This window comes from Coenobita brevimanus, chromosome 15 (genome assembly GCF_032717465.1).
Source record: "Coenobita brevimanus isolate Jiangsu-jjx chromosome 15, ASM3271746v2, whole genome shotgun sequence".
Taxonomy (NCBI): domain Eukaryota; kingdom Metazoa; phylum Arthropoda; class Malacostraca; order Decapoda; family Coenobitidae; genus Coenobita; species Coenobita brevimanus.
Genome location: NC_136968.1, coordinates 6,924,246 through 6,945,776, shown reverse-complemented (window position 1 = coordinate 6,945,776; position 21,531 = coordinate 6,924,246). Strand labels below are relative to the sequence as shown.

The following is a 21,531-nucleotide window of genomic DNA, read 5'->3' as shown; positions in this document are numbered from 1 at the left end:
ATTAAGTCAGAGAATGACAGGGTAACCAAAGCCAGAGAGTGGATACTTCAGAAAATTCAAGTTCAGGAACATTAGAGCAAGAAACACACACACACACACACACACACACACACACACACACACACACTCACACACAGTATATATTTTTACGTGCTCCTACGAACACACGCACACGCATGCACGCAAATACAAACACATGCACATAGGGGCATACAGTGTTTTGGTAACAGATTAGGCCACCCTGCTCTCCAATACAAGTTCCTCTAACTGTCAACACTTAAATACATGCACCACATTACACACTTCACTTCCTATTCAAAATTTTACAAGGAAAATGGCATCTACTAATCAAGCTTCGGAGTCCGCAAAGTGTGTGGGGGGGCATCAAATCCCCCACCATCCACCTCACTCCCAGTGACGACCCAGCAGATGCCTGAAACCACTGTCTGACTCACTTCTTCTTTTCTGCGGCCTTTGCGGCCTTTCCTCTACCTTTCTCCTTGTTGAGCAGCACCTCTCCTCCTCCAAACCTCACCTTCTTTTCCTGACTGAGACTCAGCTGTCTGAGACCAATGATAGCAAACACTTTTATGTATCCTCCTTCTTTCTCTATACTCACATCAAAGCCAAAGGTGGCTGTTGTGTATATGTACGCAACAACATATCTTGCACTCATGTTCCGAACCTTGAATTTTCTTAATTCTCTAGTCTCTGGCTTCAGCTTTCCTGTCATTCTCTGACAAAATATATCTGCGCTGTTTATTTATTCCCTAATTCTACAGACTAAGAAAAATTCTTCAACAATCTTACTTCTCTGATGAAAAACATCCTGTCCATTTCTACTTTCTCTAAATCTCCTTTCTAGGAAATTTGAACGTTCACCACCACCCTCGGCTTTACTCTCCTTTCACTGGTCCACATGGTGAATAGTCCTAAATCCCTAACGATGCAGACCAGCTTGTACAGCATTTTACTTGCATTCCTGACTGCCTTAGAGAGTTCCAACATACTTGACCTCTTTCTTACATTTAATCCCTCTGCTTATGCTGTTAATCTTTCCTCTCTTGTGGGATCCTCCGATCAAAATCTTATTACCTTAACCTCTCCTATCACTCCAGTAAGGCCTGTGGACCATCAAAAGAAACATGGATTGTGCCACTGTATAGCTGCTGATTGGGAGACCCTCAAGCAGAACTTGTTTAATTTTCTCAGGAATGGCTATTGCTTCCTTGGCCTAGAGCCGCCTGAGTGTGCTTTACTCATTACAGAGGTTATTCTCTTGGGCATGGAAGCATATATTACTTTCTCTTATCCTTTGACTAATGAAAAGACACTTGGTTTAATCACGCTTGTTTTAATGATGTCCACAACAAGGAGACGGCCTACAAAAGGTGCTGGAGCCAACACACTCCTCAATCTCATCTCTTTTGTTTTTACCCGGGATCGTGCTTCTGTCTGTTCTTCGCTCTGCTAAAAATAATATCATTCATACTAATTGCTCTGAACTCTCGAACTCATTTGTTCCTATTCCTCATGGCACCTTGCCAAAAACCTTTCTAACAACGTTACCTCATCATCCTTCCCTCCTCTTTTCCATTCTTATGGATCTCTAGTCATTTCTTCTACAGAAGACAAAGAAGAACTCTTCACCCAGACTTTTTCCTCCAATTCCACCTTAGACGATTCCGGTGCTGTTCCTCCATCACTTCCCCCCTTTGACTTCCTAATGGCTGACAATTAAATTTCTTCAACTGATGTAGTTTCTGCCATCAATGGCCTCAGTACTAATAAGATATATGGATCTGATGCGATTCCTCCTGTTGTGTCAAAAACTGTGCTTCTGGGCTTATACCGTGCCTAAATAATTTCTTTCGCCTGTGTCTATCAACTTGAGCCTTTTCTTCTTGCTGGAAGTTTGTTCTCATTCAACTTGTCCCAAAGAAGAGTGACCAGTCCCCTCCTTCTAACTATTGGCCAATTGCTGTATTATCCTGTGCTTCAAAAGTTTTCGAGTCTATTGTTAAACAAAATTTCAAAAAATCATTTCTATCACAGCATTCTTTCTGATCGTCATGCATCATGGGTTCTGCCAGAGCCACTACACTGGCTATCTTCTCACCTACCTTCCAGACTCCTGATCATCCTTCTTTTGGGACTTTGGCGGAAGCTTTGTCATTGCACCTGACATCTCAAGGGCTTTCGATCGAGTCTGGCATAAATCACTGATATACAAACCTCTCAAATGTTTTTTTCCTTTTATCTGTGCCTCCATCACTAGCTTCCTTTCTGGTCGTTCTATAGATGCTGTTGTAGACGGCTCCCGTTCTTCTCCTAGAGCTATCAATGGTGGTGTTCCTCAGGGCTCTGTCCTATAATCAACTCTCTTTCTTCATCAACGACCTAAGTTGTACATCTAACCCTGTCCAATCATATACTCATGGGTCCACCCTTCACATTTCCATTCGCTTCCAGCAGCATCCATCTCAGCAATTACTTCAACAAACAAGGGATGAGGCTATGGCACACCTAATGTCTGACTTTCTCATACATCTGCCTGGGGTAAAAAAAAAAAAATCTTGTTTTTAATGCACCAGAACTCAGTTCTCACATCTATCAACCTGACAAAACTTTCCACAAGAGTACCCTCTAATTTTTTACAATATCCAGCTCAATCCTCCACCATCTTTAAACATATTTGAGGTTTCATTCTCTCGGGATTTATGTTCGAAAGAACATATTATCTCTGTTGTAAAATATACTTCTAGAAGATTGGTTATGCCAAGCCGACCATCTGCCTTCTTTACCCATGCACAGTTGTTGACTTTAAAAACGGGTTTTATTCGCCCCTGTGTAGAGTACAACTGTCACGAGTGGGGAGGCTCCCTACATACAGCTTTTCTCAACAAGGTGGAGTCAAAGTCTTTTTGTCTCATTAATTCTCCTCTTTTTACTGGCTCCCATCAACCTCTATCTGTTCACCACACTGTTGTAACTTTTTTTCTTTTCTATCGCAGCTTCAATGGTTACTGTTTCCCTGAATTTTCTGTTTGTATTCCTCCACCACTACAGCGGGCGTGTAGCACCCGTCTAGCAACAAACTCTCATCCCTTTTCTGTCTAACTCATTAATGGAAGAGTTAACCGTTACACCCAGTCCTTCAAGTACGCAATAGGTCAACTCTGTAACTGTCTTCTTCTGTCTGTATTTCCTACTGCCTATGATCTCCAAAGTTTCAAACGCAGTGTGTCCAGGTATCTCGAAATGAACGGATCTTGAACCTTTCCGTTATCATGTTTTTTTCTTGGAGGGAACAATTTGTGGGCTCCTGGCCTTTGGTTCCTTCTTCCTTGCACAAAAAGAAATATGCAGACATGGACAAAGCATACACGCACATACACAACGCACACAAACATATATTTTTTTTTTTTTATGCGAGGAAGAAGGAACCAAAGGCCATGAGCCCGCAGTAACAGTTCCCTCCAAGAGAAAAACAAAATACAATATAGAGCCAAATTCAAGATCCGATCATTTTGAGATGCCTGGACACACTGCGTTTGAAAGACTGGAGATCATAGGCAGCAGGAAATACAGACAGAGGGAGACAGTTCCAGAGTTGACCAGTTGCATAAATGAAAGACTGGGAGTAACGGTTAATTCTTGCATTAGAGAGTTGGACAGAAAAAGGATGAGAGTCTGCTGCCAGATGGGTGCTACGCGCCCGTCGTAGAGGTGGAGGAATGCAAGCAGACAGTTCAGAGGAGCAGTGACCATTAAAGTAGCGATAGAAAAGAGATAAAGATGCAACAGTGCGGCGAAGAGACAGAGGTTGAAGGGAGTCAGTAAGAGGAGGAGAGTTAATGAGATGAAAAGCCTTTGACTCCACCCTATTGAGAAGAGCTGTATGAGGGGAGCCTCCCCACACATGAGAATTGTACTCCACACAGGGGCGGATAAAACCCCTGTATAGAGTCAACAATTGCGCAGGGGTAAAGAAAGAGCAAAGTCGGCTTAGCACACCCAATCTCTTGGAAGCAGATTTTACAAGAGATGTAATATGATCTTTCCAAGATAAGTCCCGAGTAAATGAAACCCCAAGCATGTTCAAGGATGATGCAGGATTAAGCTGAATATTATTAAACATTAGTGGGTATACCTGTGGAAGATTTTGTCGGGTTGATAGGTGTAAGAACTGAGTCTTAGATGCATTAAAGACAACCATATTATTTTTACCCCAGTCAGAGATACGAGCCAAGTCAGACATTAGTTGTGCCATAGCCTCATCCCTTGTTTGTTGAAGTAACTGTTGAGATGGGCGTTGCGGGAACCGAATGGAAAGGTGAAGGGTGGAGTCATCAGCGTATGAGTGGATAGGGTTAGATGTACAGCTTAGAAGATCATTGATGAATAAAAGGAAGAGAGTTGGTGATAGGACAGAGCCCTGAGGAACACCACTGTTGATAGATCTAGGAGAAGAACGATGGCCTTCTATAACAGCGGCTATAGAATGACCAGAAAGGAAGCTAGTGATGAAGGCACAGATAGAAGGATAGAAACCGTAGGAGGGCAGTTTGGAAATTAAAGACTTATGCCAGACTCGATCGAAAGCCTTTGAGATGTCAAGTGCAATGGCAAAGCTTTCGCCAAAGTCCCGAAAAGAGGATGACCAGGAGTCTGAAAGGTAGGTGAGAAGATCGCCAGTGGAGCGTCCCTGACGGAACCCATACTGACGATCGGAAAGAAGGTTGTGATAGGAAAGATGCCTTAAAATTTTTCTATTAAGAATTGACTCGAAAACTTTTGAAATACAGGACGTTAAAGCAATTGGACGATAGTTGGAGGGTTGGGAGTGGTCACCCTTCTTTGGAACTGGCTGAATGAGAGCAAACTTCCAGCAAGAAGGAAAGGTACAAGTTGACAGACAAAGACGAAAGAGTTTGCCTAGGCAGGGTGTAAGCACAGAAGCACAGTTCTTGAGAACAACAGGAGGGACCCCATCAGACCCATATGCCTTGTTAGTACTGAGGCCAGTGATGGCAGAAAATACATCAACTGAAGAAATTTTAATGTCAGCCATGAGCAAGTCAGAGGGGGGAAGTGATGGAGGAACAGCACCGGAATCGTCTAAGGTAGAATTGGAGGAGAAAGTCTGTGCGAAGAGATCTGCTTTATCAGTAGAAGAAATAGCTACAGAACCATCAGAGTATAGACGCATATACTGACACATACATACACACATGGATACATACACATATGCTTGTACTCTCGCATGCAAGAACACAGACACACTAGCATACTCGCACATATGCACACTCCCACTCACGCACATACGCACATATGCATATGTGCACACACGCATATACAGAGTGCACACATGTATATACGTACATACGAACACATGCACATACGCTCATACATATGCACATACACACGCACATATTAACATGATCTGGTACGGCCTGCGGACACTCCAAAAAAACGTCGTCTCTGGCACTTTGGAGCTGCGGATTGGGAGGCCCTCAGGCAGTACTTCTTTGATTTTCCCTGGAATGATTATTGCTTCCATGGCCGGGAGCCATCTGAGTGTGCCTTGCGCATTACGGAGGTTATTCTCTCGGGCATGGAAGCATACGTTCCTTTTTCATATCCTTTAACTAATGCATGAAAGCCATGGTTTAATCAAGCTTGTACTAATGCTGTCCGCAACAAGGAGAGAGTCTATAAAAGGTACTGGAGCCAACCCACCCCTGAATCACATCTTTTATACATTTCTGCCCGGAATCGTGCTAAGTCTGTTCTTCGCTCTGCTAAAAATAATTTCATCCGTACAAAATGCTCTCAACTCTCTAACTCAAACTCTTCCCGCTCCTTCTGGCATCTTGCCAAAAACCTTTCTAATAACTTTACCTCATCATCCTTCCCTCCTCTTTTCTACTCTGATGGCTCTGTAGTTATTTCTTCTACTGATAAAGCAGATCTCTTCACTCAGACTTTCTCCTCCAACTCCACCTTAGACGATTCCGGTGCTGTTCCTCCCTCACTTCCCCCCTCTGACTTCTTCATGGCTAACATTAAAATTTCTTCAGCTGATGTATTTTCTGCCATTGCTGGCCTCAGTACTAATGAGGTATATGGGCCTGATGGAGTCCCTCCTGTTGTTCTCAAGAACTGTGCTTCTGTTCTTACTCCCTGCCTAGGAAAACTCTTTCGCCTTTGTCTGTCAACTTGTACCTTTCCTTCTTGCTGGAAGTTTGCTCCCATTCAACCAGTCCCAGAGAAGGGTGACCATTCCCAACCCTCTAACTATCGTCCAATTGCTTTAACATCCTGTATCTAAAAAGTTTTCGAGTCAATTCTTAATAGAAAAATTTTAATGCATCTTTCCTATTACAACCTTCTTTCTGATCGTCAGTATGGGTTTCGTCAGGGAAGCTCCACTGGCGATCTTCTCACCTACCTTTCAGACTCCTGGTCATCCTCCTTTCGGGACTTTGGCGAAAGCTTTGCCATTGCACTTGATATCTCAAAGGCTTTCGATCGAGTCTGGCATAAATCTTTAATTTCCAAACTGCCCTCTTACGGTTTCTATCCTTCTATCTGTGCCTTCATCTCTAGCTTCCTTTCTGGTCGTTCTATAGCCACTGTTGTAGACGGCTATCGTTCTTCTCCTAGATCTATTAAGAGTGCTGTTCCTCAAGGCTCTGTCCTATCACCAGCTCTCTTCCTTTTATTCATCAATGACCTTCTAAGCTGTACATCTAACCCTATCCACTCATACGCTGATGACTTCACCCTTCACCTTTCCATTCGATTTCCACAACGTCCATCTCAGCAGTTACTTTAACAGGCAAGGGATGAGGCTATGGCACACCTAATGTCTGACTTGGCTCATATCTCTGACTGGGGTAAAAATAATCTGGTTGTTTTTAATGCACCAAAGACTCAGTTTTTGCACCTATCAACCCGACAAAATCTTCCACAGGTATACCCACTTATGTTTAATAATACTCAACTTAATCCTGCATCATCGTTGAACATGCTTGGGGTTTCATTTGCTTGGGACTTGTCTTGGAAAGATCATATTACATCTCTTGTAAAATCTGCTTCCAAGCGATTGGGTGTGCTAAGCCGACTCCGTTCCTTCTTTACCCCTGCACAATTGTTGACTCTATACACGGGTTTTATCCGCCCCTGTGTGGAGTACAACACTCATGTATGGGGAGGCTCCCCACATACAGGTCTTCTCAATAGGGTGGAGTCAAAGGCTTTTCGTCTCATTAACTCTCCCCCTCTTACTAACTCCCTTCAACCTCTGTCTCTTCGCCGCAGTGTTGCATCTTTATCTCTTTTCTATCGCTACTTCAATGGTCACTGTTCCTCTGAACTGTCTGCATGCATTCCTCCACTTCTACGACGGGCGCGTAGCACCCGTCTAGCAGCAAACTCTCACCCCTTTTCTGTCCAACTCTCTAATGCAAGAGTCAACCGTTACTCCCAGTCCTTCATTTATGCAACAGGTCAACTCTGGAACTGTCTCCCTCTGTCTGTATTTCCTGCTTCCTATGATCTCCAGACTTTCAAACGCAGTGTGTCCAGGCATCTCGAAATGAATGGATCTTGAATTTGGCTCTCTCTTGTATTTTGTTTCTCTCTTGGAGGGAACAATATTGCGGGCTCATTGCCTTTGATTCCTTCTTCCTCACATAAAAAAAAAAAAAATACAAATACGCTCATGAAGAAACACACACTTGTACACAAGCATACTCGCACACGCGCATATGAGCACACAAATTCGTACATACACACAAATACGTACACACGCACAATCGTACATACTTACATACAAGGTAAAGAGAATAGGAGGTAGTTTCACACGGGGGGGGGGAGCTAAGACGTGTCACGGTCTGTGCATGGCGTCACAGATAATCCAGACTGATGGTCTCAGGCGGTAGTAAGCCAGTCACTCTCCTACTTGCCCTGTGATATGAGCTCCCCGGCCTATATGGATTACTTTTATTTGCATCCTAAACTTCATGCAGAGCAATTAAAAGGTTAATGCAATGTTTTTGCGATATTATACAATATGTCTTCAAGAAGAACTGCCTGTTTTCAAAGAATATAGAAATGTCGTATGCAGGGTAATACAGACACAGATCCAACACCACAGGTGCCTGTAAGCTATTTAATTATGAGAGAAACAACTGAAAATATTGACAGAGATCACTGGCTGAGGGCACAGCAACTCCAAACACCTACCAAATGATCCGGAAATTTCCAGTTTACATTGGTATACTATTACTTTCGTTTTCTTTCATGCTCCCATTTTCTCTCTCTTATTATCCATGACGCCACAGCCTCTGCCTGAGCCGGGGGTGGTAAACCTGTACCTCTCATATTGCCTTTACCTTGCTTTTATACGTACACCCGAAAGCACTAGTTTCTCCCTCCCCCACCAACAGCAATAGTCGCGAACAGTGAGCAACCAAGCGGTCGAACAGCCCATACCCACCGCCCCTTCCCCAGACCCAGTGTAAGCGTTCTTGGATAGATGTGAAACAGCCAAAGCTGGTGGTTACAATGTGTCATGATTGTTTTTATAGACAATCAGAAAGCTGGTGGTTACAATGTGTCATGATTGTTTTTATAGACAATCAGAACCAGTAGAGGTAGATATACAATGGCATTTAAATGTGTAATACTGTGCTGTTATCCACAACATATGAGAAAAGCACGAAAATGAAAGAAGACCTACAATGTATTATGTGTTATTGTCCATATACTTCCGTCCAGAATTATAATGTTACAAGTATAGTATGGTGAACGACATCTGTAGAAAGATATGATGTCTTTTCTCATCCATTCCCACCTCCATCATCTTACTCTCTGGGTTCCTGTCTCTGTTAACCAACATGAACTAAGACAATGATGAAATGATCGTCAAATATTGATCAGATTAATATTATCATACACCTCTGTATTGAGCACCAACAAATCAAGAACATACAATTCTTCGGTATATCTGCCAACTATTTCATCCTGTTGTAAGCTGTTGCATGACATACCTACTGCAAGCTGGACCTTGTGTTACAAGGACATACGGTTGTTTATCGTTAACACAGGTTTATGTCAGGTTTTGGACGTCCACTAATTCTTATTAACGTGGCAATTTAATCCTTTCATTATAAGCACGTACGTTTAAGTTCCTGTCATTACTGGATGAACAAAATGAATCAGAGATCGGCTCTGACAAACCACAAACTCTCTGCCTTAACGAAAATATATCGACCTTTTGTCAAAACATTGACACATTGTCATTATGTATACGGATGACCCACTTTCAGCCATATACATAATGACAGTGTCACTGTCGTGACGAGAGAGGGCTGAATATTTTCGTTAAAGCAGAGAGGTGGTGGTTCGTCAGAGCCGATCCCTAATTCATTTCGTTCATCCAATAATGACAGGAACATAAAATGTACGTGCTTATAATGCAAGGATTAAATTGCCACGTTAATAAGAATTAGTGGACGTCCAAAACCACACACAACCTGTGTTAACGATAAACAACCGTATGTCCTTGTAACACAAGGCCCAGCTTGCAGTAGGTAGGCTATGTCACGCAACAGCTTGCAACAGGATGAAACAGTTGGCAGATATACCGAAGTATTGTATGTTCTTGATTTGTTGGCGCTTAATATAGAGGTGTATGACAATATTAATATGATCAGTACCTGACGGATCATTTCATCATTATCTTAGTTCATGTTGGTTAACAAAGGGCGGGAGTGGGAGACGAGAGGGTAAAAGAGACGTTTTATGGAGACAGGAATCCAAAGCGTAGGCGGTGGAGGTGAGAGAAAGAATGGATGAGAAAAGACATCATATCTTTCAACAGATGTCACAGTCGTGTCCCTCCTGGAGCTTTGGGACGATGGAGGAAGCCTGCTCGTCTCGGTGCTTCGAGATCCATTGATTAAGGGTTGTGGATCAGAACGATCGGCAGGATTTTCGAACTGTCTGAAACCTTGCTGATCGATCTCAGCGATCACTAAACTGGCTAAATAGGGGGATTTCTGGGCAGGAAGAGAACACATTAAAGACCCTGATGAAAAGCTCATGGATGTGGTGGTGGCATGCCATGAAGAGGAGCGGTTTCCCAGTGGCATTCTAGGTGATGGTGCAAGCCCCGATGTGGACACCCCAAATGCTTGCCGTAGTATCAAATCAGAGGCTGGCTGCCCTGTGTTAAACTTGTCACCACTGTTCAGGACGTCCAATATCGTTCTTCCCATCGCCTCTCCCGACCCAGAACTCAATTTCAGGATAACTTTTGATGTTAGCCAGAAAAAGAATAATTTCTCATAAGGGGCAACACATGCATGCCTTACAGGGTGGGATAGCAGCAGGAAGTTGTGCTCACATATTGCGTGAAGTCATTGCTCGCGAAATGGAACTCAATTAGTGTGTATGCATTCAATGAGCACAAAATTCAAAATTTTAGAACACCCTACTGTACCTGCCTACTATTATTCGTGTAAGGAAACAGAATGTTCAACAGAAAAAAGGTGTTTGGCATCCATATAATATCTGGTGAAACTGATGAATGTGCTTGGCATCCATATAATATCTGGTGAAACTGATGGATGTGCTTGGCATGTGTCTGTCAGAGTGCATGTAAGTCAGCATGAACTGTAGCTCATCAGCTGCATCTACCATACCCATCTGGCTCATAACTTCTCTTATGACATACTTGAATCTGATAGACTAGTACACTGCAAGTGCGTGTGATTACCACATGCGATACATTTTATAAATGTACCCATTTAGGCTGCTATGAAAAATTCAAACACCACGTAAATTATTGCAGAAAAAAAAAGATAAACAGGGTCTGTTTGTCATTTAAAATCATTATTAGTTGAAAATAAAATGGTTCAGACAATTTGTGTGCAACCCATCTATTTTGTTCTACAATACTGATCTCCATACAAATTAACAGACTCCTAACTTTGTATCTTGCATGGATCATCTACTATCATTAATGAGTAATATACAAACTGATTCAGAAACATTTACAAAACAATAATGATTATCACATAAGCCTAGGACCTACAGTAGGTTGATCCCTAATTGCCTCACTGTCCACTCAACCATGCTCGCATACTACTATCCATTTCATGGACCGTGTATCATGGTTTTTCTCAAATATCTTTCAAACTAATCAATTGATCGGTATGATACTTTGACACAGTGTACATGACACCTCCCGCTAATTTTTGGTAATATACGGCATTGCCAAGTGGTGTTAGTGAAGGCGTTTACTCTTGACGTTTAAAGGCAAAGTCGCGTGAGCCCTGCAGGGCTAATCTACACAAACGAACGTCCGCTACCCCCCATCTCCTTCCTCTCCCTCCCTACCTCCCTCCCTCCCTCTGTCTCACTGTTTCACTCTCTCTCTTTCTCTCAGCATTCCCCCCAATACCTGTATGTAACATACAATATGCAATAAAATACCGTTTACCATTATATTATTCAGTAGTAGCAGATAACTGGAAAGTTCTTAATGAAAAGGATATAGCGTGGTCTGACCTAACGACCATAATAGGCTAATGGTTAAGTTTTCCCAACGAGGGTGTCAGGTGCTGAGTTGTCTGTTGTTGTGTTGATTATATACCGTACCGTACTGGTTTGTAAGTTAAACTGTGTGATTTAATTTTGGATACCTTATCTTACCTGCTCGTAGTAAACACGTCGATATGGGGGGTAAAGGAATTAAGAGATCGTGATAGTAGGCACATTATATTGGGTGAATAAGGTGACGGTCATACGCTCTTTAGTCAACTCCCGTTTATATAACTTCAGGACATACAATAACAATGATTAAATGAACACAGACTCTACAAACAACAACATACTGTATTTATGATACCCGATACTAATCATTATAACATGATAGAGTGGACAGAGGGGGGGGGGGGCACGGGAAGGCCAGCAGGAATGAGGGTTGAGGGGGGAAGTGAGGAGGGGTAGGGGGGAAGTGAGGAGGGGGAAGGGAGAGGGGGGAGAGGGAGGGAGGTAGGGAGGGAGAGGAAGGGGATGGGGGGTAGCGGACGTTCGATTGTGTTGATTAGTCTGGCGACTCACGCGACTTTGCCTTTAAACGTCAAGAGTAAACGCCTTCAGTAACACCACTTGGCAATGCCGTATATTACCAAAAATTAGCGGGAGGTGTCATGTACACTGTATCAAAGTATCATACCGATCAATTGATTAGTTTGAAAGATATTTGAGAAAAACCATGATACACGGTCCATGAAATGGATAGTAGTATAAGGTCAGGCGTTGAAAACAATAATCAGTGCGTGTTTGACTGACCAGGCGGGCGACATCGTGAGGGCGGCGATGTTGGCGGTGAATGGCAGTGTTGATGGCATCGATGGCGGGGTCAAGACCCATGACTGATGCACGACAGGTGTGAGCCAGGTGCAGCACCAGACCGCCCGAACCACAGCCTACCACCAGCACAGAACTGCCCGCCACTACTCCGGCACCCTGCATCAACACATCATAAAGAAACACATCAAACAAATATAACATAAGAGTTGTTTTAACAGAAACAGCATAGAGTTGTCCACCACAACGGCGGCATCATACGTCAACATACCACATGAAGGCACATAAAACAAGCATACCACAGAGCTTAAACATCAAAGGATGAATAAAATTAAAGATGATCCAAGTTTTCTGTTTGTCAAAAGGAGGGGCTTTTAAACTGATGGGTTGGGAAATGACTCCATACATGTACAAAAGTGATTGTCTGAATGTTATTGCTTGCTGAATACGTGTAGTGTTTTAGGCTGTGGCTGCCTCTGGTGAAAGGAATATGCTGCTATTGCTTTTGCTGCTGCTTTTGCTACTGCTACTGCTTTTGCTACTGCTACTGCTTTTGCTGCTGCTGCTTTTGCTGCTGCTGCTGTTGCTGCTGTTTTTGTTGTTGTTGCTACTGATGCTGCTGTTTTTGTTGTTGTTGCTACTGATGCTGCTGTTACTGGTTCTACTGTTACTGATGCTGCAGTTACTGCTCCTGCTGCAGCTGTCGTTGCTGTATCTGCTGAATCTACTGTTGCTGCTGCTATTGCTGCTCCAGTTGTTTCTACTGATGGTGTTGTTGTTGTTGCTGCTGTTGTTGTTGCTGTTGCTAATGCTGCTGCTGTTCCTGTTGTTGTTGTTGTTGTTTCTGCTGCTGCTGCTGCTGCTGTTCCTGTTGCTGTTGTTGATGTAGCTGTTGCTGCTATTGCTGTTGCAGCTGGTGCTGCAGCCACAATTTCTGCTCCTACTGTTGCTGCTGCTGTTGTTGGTGCTTCTGCTGTTTCTGCCATTGTTACTTCTGTTGCTGCTGCTGCTGCTGTTGTTTCTCTTGCTGCTGTTGCAAATGCTGGGCTGCTGCTGCTGTTGTTAATACTGCTGAAGCTGCTGCTGTGTTCTTCTATTGCTGGTGCTGGTGCTGTTGTTGCTGTTGTAATCACTGCTGTTGCTGCTGCTGCTTTTGCAGCTGGTGATATTATTGCTATTACTCCTGCTGTTGTTGCTAATGCTGCTGGTGTTACTACTGCCACTGCTATTGCTGCAGTTGCTGCTGCTGCTACTGCTGTTGTTGCTGTTGCTGCAGCTGCTTCTGTTGTTGTTCCTGCTGCTGCTGCTGCTGTTGTTGTTGCTTCTGTTGCTCTTTTTGCTACTGCAGTTGCTGCTGTTGCTCGTGCTACTGTTCCACATGCTGTTGCTGCTCTTGTTTCTGCTGCTGCTGTTGCTGCTGCTTCTTCTGCTGTTGTTGCTGTTCCTGTTGTGAGTATTGCTTCTGCTGCTGCTGTTGCTGTTGTTGTTACTATTGCTGTTCCTGCTGCTGGTAGTGTTTTTGCTGCTGCTAGTGTTGCTGCAACTGATGTTGTTGTTGCTGCTGCTGCTTCTAGTTTTTTTGCTGCTGCCGTTGTTGCTGCAACTGCTGTTGTTGATACTGCTCCTGCTGCTGCTATTGCTGCTCCTTCTGTTGATACTATTGGTGCTGATGTTGCTGTTGTTATTGCTGCTGCTTCTGCTATTGCCGGTACTTCTGCTGCTACTATTGATGCTAATGTTGCATTGCTATTACTGCTACTGCTGCTGTTGAAGGTGCTGTTGTTGCTCCTGCTCCTGCTGTTGTTCTTCCTGATGTTTCTGTTGTTGCTTTTGATGTTCTTGTTGATGCTGCCAGTGATGCTGCTGATCCTGATGCTGTTTTTTCTGGTGTTGCTACTGCTGCTGCTGACTAGGCTGTTTCTGCTGCTGCCTATGCTATTATTGCTGCTGCTGTTGCTCTTGTTATTGTAGATGCTGCTGCTGTTGCTTTTGCTTATGCGTCTGCTTTTGCTGTTCCTGCTGCTACTGATGCTTCTGCTGCTGTTGCTGTTGCTTCTTGTGTCATTGCTGCAGCTGCTGCTTTGTCTGCTGCTGCTCCTACTATACCTGCTGCTGCTCCTCCTGCTTCTGGTGTTGCAGTTGCTGCTTCATTTACTGCTGCTGTTGGTGCTGCAGCTGTTTCTGCTGTTGCTGCAGTTGCTGTGACTGCTGGTGCTGCTGCTGCTGATGTTGGTGTTATTGCATTTGCTGTTGTTGATAATGCTACTGTTGCTGCTGCAGCTGCTGCTGCTGTTGTTGTCATTGGTTCTCCCTGTTATTGCTTCTGCTGCTGCTGTTGTTTTTGTTGTTGTTGTTGCTCCTACTGCTGCTGTTGTGGTTGCTGCTGTTGCTGTTGCTGATGATGATGCTATTGTTGTTACTACTGCTGCTGTTGATGTTGTTGTTGTTCTTGCTGCTGCTGCTCCTGTTCCTGTTACTCCTGCTGTTGCTGTTACTGCTGCAGCTGCTGTTGCTGCTGCTGCTGTTGTTGTTACTGCTGCTATTGCTTCTGTTGCCTTAATGACTGTTGCTGCTTCTTTTGAGATCATTTTACTGCACTCGCTGCTGACAGTGCTGTTGCTGCAGCTGCTAGTGTTTTTGCAGCTGCTGCTGTTGCTGTCGCTGTTACTGCTGTTCCTGCTCCTGTTGTTGCTGTTGCTGCAGTTGCTACTGTTTCTGCTGCTACGACTGCTGCTCTGCTGTTGCTGCTGCTGCTGTTACTGCTGTTGTTACTATTGCTGCTGCTGCCGCTAATGCTTCTGCTGCTGCTGTTATTCCTCTTGCTGCTACTGCTCCTGCTGCTGCTCATGCTGCTCATGCTGCTGCTGCTGCTGCTATTGCTACTGCTTCTGTTGCTATTGCTGCTGCTGTTACTGTTGCTATTGCTGCTGGTGTTGCTACTGCTACTGCATCTGCTGCTGCAGCTGCTGTTGCAGCTCCTCTATCTGCTGCTGCTGGGATTGTTGCTTTTGTTACTGCTGTTGTTATTGCTGCTACTGTTCCTGGTGCTACTGTTACTGTTGTTGCCAATGCTGTCGCTAATGTTGCTACAGCTGTTGTTGCTGCTGTTGCTACTATGGCTGATGTTGTTGACACTGCTACTGCTGCTGCTATTGCTGCTGCAGCTCCTGCTATTGTTGATGTCATTGTTGTTATTAGTGCTGCTATTGTTGGTGGTGCTGCTGCTGTTGCTGTTATTGTTGTTGCTCTTGCTACTTTTGCTACTGCTGTTGTTGCTGCTGGTGATGTTGTTACTGTTGTTGCTGCCACTTCTGCTGATATTGCTATTGCTGTTGCTGCTACAGTTGCTGCTGCTACTACTATTTTTCCTGCTGTTCCACTTGCTACTGCTACTGTTCCTGCTGCTGCAGCTGCTGCTGTTTTTGCTTCTGCTGCTGCTTTTAGTTCTGCTGTTACTGCTGTTTTTTACTTCTGCCGCTGCTGCTGGTGTTTTTAGTTCTGCCTCTGCAGATGTTGGTACTGCTGGTGGTACTGCTGTCGCTACTGCTGTTGTTGTTGCTGCTGCTGCTACGAATCTGGGACTTGTTTTGAAACTCAAAGATTTCTAGCTTTCCAAAATTGCAAGTGAAAATTTTGTGTTTTTCACATTTTACCCAATTTTTGAACTTGAAAACAAATAGTTGTATGTTTACTTGTACCTTTTCTGAATCGTCTTCGTCGAGACAAAACGTCTGAGACAAAATTTAAGTCTTTAGGATGCATGCCCTAAGAGTTATGATCACTCAAAACTACATATGAGACATTTTCAGCCATAATATGGTTAAAATGCACATGCCATCTGAAATACTTGAAGTTGAGCCTCCAATGCAGGATAGGTTTTAAAGGGTCTTGTGAAAGCTTTGATATTTCTAATGAGTAGGGACACGGTGAATGTCAATGAAAAACCACATATATCGCATAATGAATGCCCATATGTGTGCAGGAAATTGCGAAGGTGCATAAAAACCGTACTTCCAGAGCTATAGCCATGAGATTTTCTTTTGAAATGCACGAAATGTGTCCCTGAAAAGGCATTGGTAGCATTCATTAACTCAAAATAATCTGTATCTCTTAGTTACAACTAACATGTGACGGTATTACTCCAGTACAGCTTTAAAAGCCTTCTTTGGCATTAATTTTGTCAGGTATTTTCTGTGTTGCTGTGCATGTCGGACGAAACCATCTTGATAAAATCCATGATAATTCTGCATGATTTCTATTTCAGATGGCTACCTCAGAGGGCTCTAAGGCTAAGCCAAAGACCAGGAAACAGACTGGCAGCAAGTTGCGCGATTTTGTTGGCAAAGGGAAAGAGTTTGACCCGAGTGAAGTACCAACTTTACGAGCTGTGACCTACAGAGGGATTCTAATCAAGAAGCTAATGTTTGAGAAAACTATAGTGAATCAAGACATCAAGTTGAGAGAATTGTAAGAGAGCTGGTTCATCTCATCGTGACCCAGTGGCACAGATCTAATGCCACGTTCTGCCCTCCAGTGATAATCCAGAAGTCTTGTGACCATGGTTGTGAAGTTGTGGAAGAGGGTGGAGAACGTGGCTGAGAGTCGGCTAACAAGGCAGAAAAGGAGAAGGTTGTGGACCTGCTGTCGGCCAACAAGGCAGAAAAGGAGAAGGTTGTGGACCTGCTGGACAAGTTGCTAGACATCACCACTTGCCACTGCACCATCATCCTGTGCCAGGAGCCTGGGTCTGGCTGTCCTGGCAAGAGGGAGTGCCAGTCCAGGGCGCACATCAAGTGCTCCTATCCCCAGGCCAGCATAGAGCTGAGGTGGTTAGAGAGCTAAGAAAGGGGAGAAGTCCGAAATGATGGTGGGAAGTGATGACAAGGAGGAGTCTGAATGCCAGCATAAAGCAGCCAAGAGGAAAGCTGCTGAGAGGGAGGCAGAGTTGAGGAAAAGGAGGAAGAAGGAAGAGGAGGAGAACAAACTTCAGAACCAGGAAGAGCAGGTGAAGCTCTTCATGGCTGGGAGAGGGCTGGAGGAGATGTTCATACCTCCCGCCAGTGAGGTAAGGAGGGAGCAGGAGGAGGCCACCAAGCTTGTGGAGGTCCTCCTGGAGCCGGAAGCCTTCCTGGTGGTGAGGTACCTGAACAGGCCAGGGCCCAGGAGGAATATCATGCCTGTGCTGAACACGGCCTCAGGTGTGGTGTGTCCCCCACAGCAGCTGGTACTATAGCTACTGAATTCTTGAAAGACCTCATTGCTGCTGGGCACCTGGCACCAGAGATGTCCTACCTGGCCTGTGACTGCAACAAGCTGGACATGGCTAGGAAGACTGCCATGGCAGGGGCAAGGGAACATGACCACGAGTAGCACGAGGGGGCCAAGATCGTGGGCAAGAGCTATGATGGCAGGAGACATGTGCGCACCAGGGCCTTGGTAGCTGATGGCTTTGGAAAACTGAGAATGAGGATGATAACAGATCAGCATGAGACTGTCACTGAGGAGCCCAATGGCAGATACCTTGCTCACTTTGTGCCCGAGACTCCTATTCATCCTGAAAAGCCGGCACTGAAAGTTGCTCAGGTCTTGTATGAAATCCTGGGCATCATATCTCCACAAACTCTCTCCATTTCCTACTAGGTGACTCCACAAACCAAAACACAGGGTGGAAACGTGGGACCCATGACCACCAGGAGAAACTTCTTAAGAGGAAATTATTCTGGAGAGTATACAGCATCCATACAAACGAATTTCCTCTCTGGCACCTCATCGCGATCATTGATGGCCCCACAATCAGACAAAGGGTTTATGGGGCTCCAGCACAGGGAGGCCATGTCTGGCTTCACCACTAACAAACGCATCCTGGCCACCTTCTAAGTCCTCTCCACATTAACACTTGTGATGGTGAACACAGTTTAAATAAATTGGTTTTCTTTCGTAAGCCTTATTTCTATACACAAGGAAGCATAAATATACAAATATTGGATTTTGGAAAGGAAGGAGTGCACAAATAAAAAACTTCATTAAACAAAATGTTTCTAGAATACACATTTGATTTCTCGATCAGCCCTAGCATGGATTGAGTCTATGCGCTGGAGTAGGTGAGAATGAGAGAGCAAAAAGAGGGTGTATGTATTGTTGTCTGCAAGAGATGGAAGGAGAATACAAGAGAGTATGGATCCATTGGTTCAAGAGTTGTGTGGGTAAGAATGAAAGTGAGAATACAAACGTGGGCGATTGTGTGTGTGTGTGTGTGTGTGTGTGTGTGTGTGTGTGTGTGTGTGTGTGTGTGTGTGTGTGTGTGTGTGTGTGTGTGTGTGTGTGTGTGTGTGTGTGTGTGTGTGTGTGTGTGTGTGTGTGTGTGTGTGTGTGTGTGTGTGTGTGTGTGTGACAACGCAAGATCTTGAAGGAAGAATTCTTTGGCAAATGTGAAAGTATGCTTGGAAAACTGTAAGAGGAATGAGAGTGTTTTTTATTGGAGATATTAATGGAAAAGTAGGGAATGTTAAGGTGGATGGAGCAGTTAGAAAGTGGGGTGTGCCTGCACAGGTGGATGAGAATGGCAGTGCTCTAGTGGACATTTGTGTGGTGAGGGGCTGGTGATAGACAGTACCCTCTTTTGGAACAAAATAATCCACAGGTATACGTGGAGAGTGATGGGAAGGGTGGGTGGGGAACTGAGTGAACGGAAAGCATTGATGGATTTTATGAGAATGTATGTAATGGATTCAAGAGCATACAGGAGTTGCGGAAGTGGACTTTCTGACCACCACTTGGTGGTGGTGAAAGTTCAGGTTCAAGTGCAATGGAGGAATAGCAGGAGAGAAGGACAGGATGAAGTAGTCCATGCAAGGAGGATAGAAAGTTTACAAGAGGTTGAAAAAAAAAAAAAAAAAGCAGAATAAAAGAGAGAAGTGGAGGAGCGATTGGGTAAATATGATTTGGAGCAGATGCAGGAGGTGGATGGTGTGTGCAAGATTATCACAGAAGAAATCTTTGCAGCATGTGAGATAGTGTGTGGGGTAAAGAGAAGACGAAGGGGGGGTGCAAGGAACTGCATGGGGGAATGAAGAGGTGAGGCAAGCTGTGGCACAAAAGAAGAAAGAATGAATGGGAAGCAGAGGCATGAAGGAAGCCGAGAGATGAAAGAGAGAGTTTTATGTAGAGGAGGAGAGAGAGGTGAAAAGATTAATAAGAGAGAGCAAGACGAGAGTGGGGGAGGAATTTGGTAGGAATCTGAGCATAGAGTGGTGGGAATAACTATAGGAAAATGTTCTGAAAGGAGGTAAAGAGAGATATACAGGGTGATAAAGAAGTTAGTAGGGGAGTGAAATAGTGATAGTGGAGAGGAGAGAAAAAGCGAGCAGATGGAGAGAACACTTTAAGGAAATGTTAATCATAAAGAATTAAAGTAATGCAAGTATAAGTGGCTGGCAGAAGGAGGGTAGTGAGAAAGGAGGAAGAGGCCAGCTGAATGGAAGTTGTGGAAGCAGTGGAGAAAGTCAAAATGAAGAAAGCCCCAAGAAATGGCGGAGTGTGTGGTGAAATGCTGAAGTGTGGAGGAGAGATAGTGGTAGAAAGGATATGGAAGATGTGCAGATTGGCTTGGGAGGAAAGTAGAGTTCCGGAGGATTGGAAGTCCAATATAATTTTTTTCCCCTGTACAAAGGAAAAGGGCAAAAAGAAGTGTATGGTAACCATACTGGCATTTGTCTTCTTAGTGTAATAGGCAAGGTATATAGTAGGATACTTACTGACAGAGTTAGGAAAATAACAGAGGAATTGGTAAGAGAAGAACTGGGAGGTTTTAGGAAGGGATGAGGCTCTATAAATCAGATATTCATCCTTAGGTTTTTGGTGGAAAAGTTTCTAGAGAAGGGAAAGAACTTGTATCCAGCATTCACGGATTTGGAGAAAGCATATTACAGAGTGGATAGACAAGGAAGGTGGAAAATATTAAGAAATGATGGGGTAAATCTGACGTTGCTGAATACCGTGAAGAGTATTTTTGTAGGTGCTAAACCTGCAGTGCGTGTTGATAATGATATGAGTGAATTTTTCTGTCTGCATGTTCGATTGAGAAAGGGATGTGTCATGTCTCCATGGTTGTCCAACCTATATATGGAGGAGGTTATAAAAGAGATACAAGGTGGAGCAGTGGTTGTTGGAGCAGCCCTAATGAGAAAGGGCAGCGTTTGACAAATTCCTGTATTGTTGTTTGTGGATGGTACTGTATTTAGTGAGGACGAAAGGGAATTACAAGGCTTTGCGAATGAGTTTGGGAGAGTTTGCAAGAAACGGAATTTATAGGTGAATGTTGGAAGGGTAAAGTTATGGCCATTGAGAGAAATGAAGTCACTGAATGCACAATGAGGTTAGATGATGAAATGGAAAATATGAGTGCATTTACAATAAGTTCTTGGGTAGTGTGATGGTTAAGGATGAAAGTTTGGAGGATGAAATGCTTAAAAGAGTACAACAGGGAAGATAGGTTGCTGGTTCTTTGAAAGCAGTGATAAGAAGTAGGGAAGTGGGCATGGAAAAAAACAGTTGCTGTATGATAGTATTGTAATGGAAGTGATTCTTGGACCTTGTTGGAAGGACACAAGTCAAGAATGAGAGCAGTGGAAATGAGTTATTTGGGAGGAGCATGCAGAGTCAGACTGTCTAATGAGGAAGTGAAGGAGTGTTGTAATGTGGATGTAGATGTGAAAGAAGGCTTTATGAGATATACATTGAAGTGGTTTGTCCATGTGTAGAGGATGGAGAGCGAGTGACTAACGAGGAGAGTGCATGTGAGTGAGGTACAGTTGGGGAGAGGGAGGAGGCCGAGGATGAGATTGAGGGATAGAGAGGAAATGTATATTAGACAGGGGGTTGTGAGCTGGGGTAAGGGCAGTGAAGTGAGGGGAGACAAGGCGACATGAAGGCGATTTGTAAGAGGCCGAGGGTAAGATGGAGGGATGGAGTGGAAAGGTATATTAGACAGGAGGTTGTGAGCTGGGGTAAGGGCAGTGAAGTGAGGGGAGACAGGGCGACATGAAGGCGATTTGTTTGTGGCCACCCCTTACGGGATCAAGGTGTCTGGCAATAGATAGATAGGTAGTTATAAGGTAAAGTGAATGTGGCCAGAAACATAGAAAT

The 21,531-nt window shown here is 44.1% G+C and overlaps 1 protein-coding gene across 1 annotated transcript in view; it reads right to left on the bottom strand.

The window, feature by feature from the left end:
• LOC145390663 (uncharacterized) overlaps positions 1-13,373 on the bottom strand; it is a 74,924-nt gene extending 61,551 nt beyond the window's left edge. The window contains exons 1-2 of the mRNA XM_080265453.1: positions 13,263-13,373; positions 12,370-12,546 (exon numbers count right to left, since the gene is read on the bottom strand). Of these exons, the coding sequence (XP_080121579.1) occupies positions 12,370-12,546; positions 13,263-13,373 (288 nt within the window). The remainder of the gene's footprint in view (positions 1-12,369; positions 12,547-13,262) is intronic.
• Between the last annotated feature and the right edge of the window lie 8,158 nt (positions 13,374-21,531).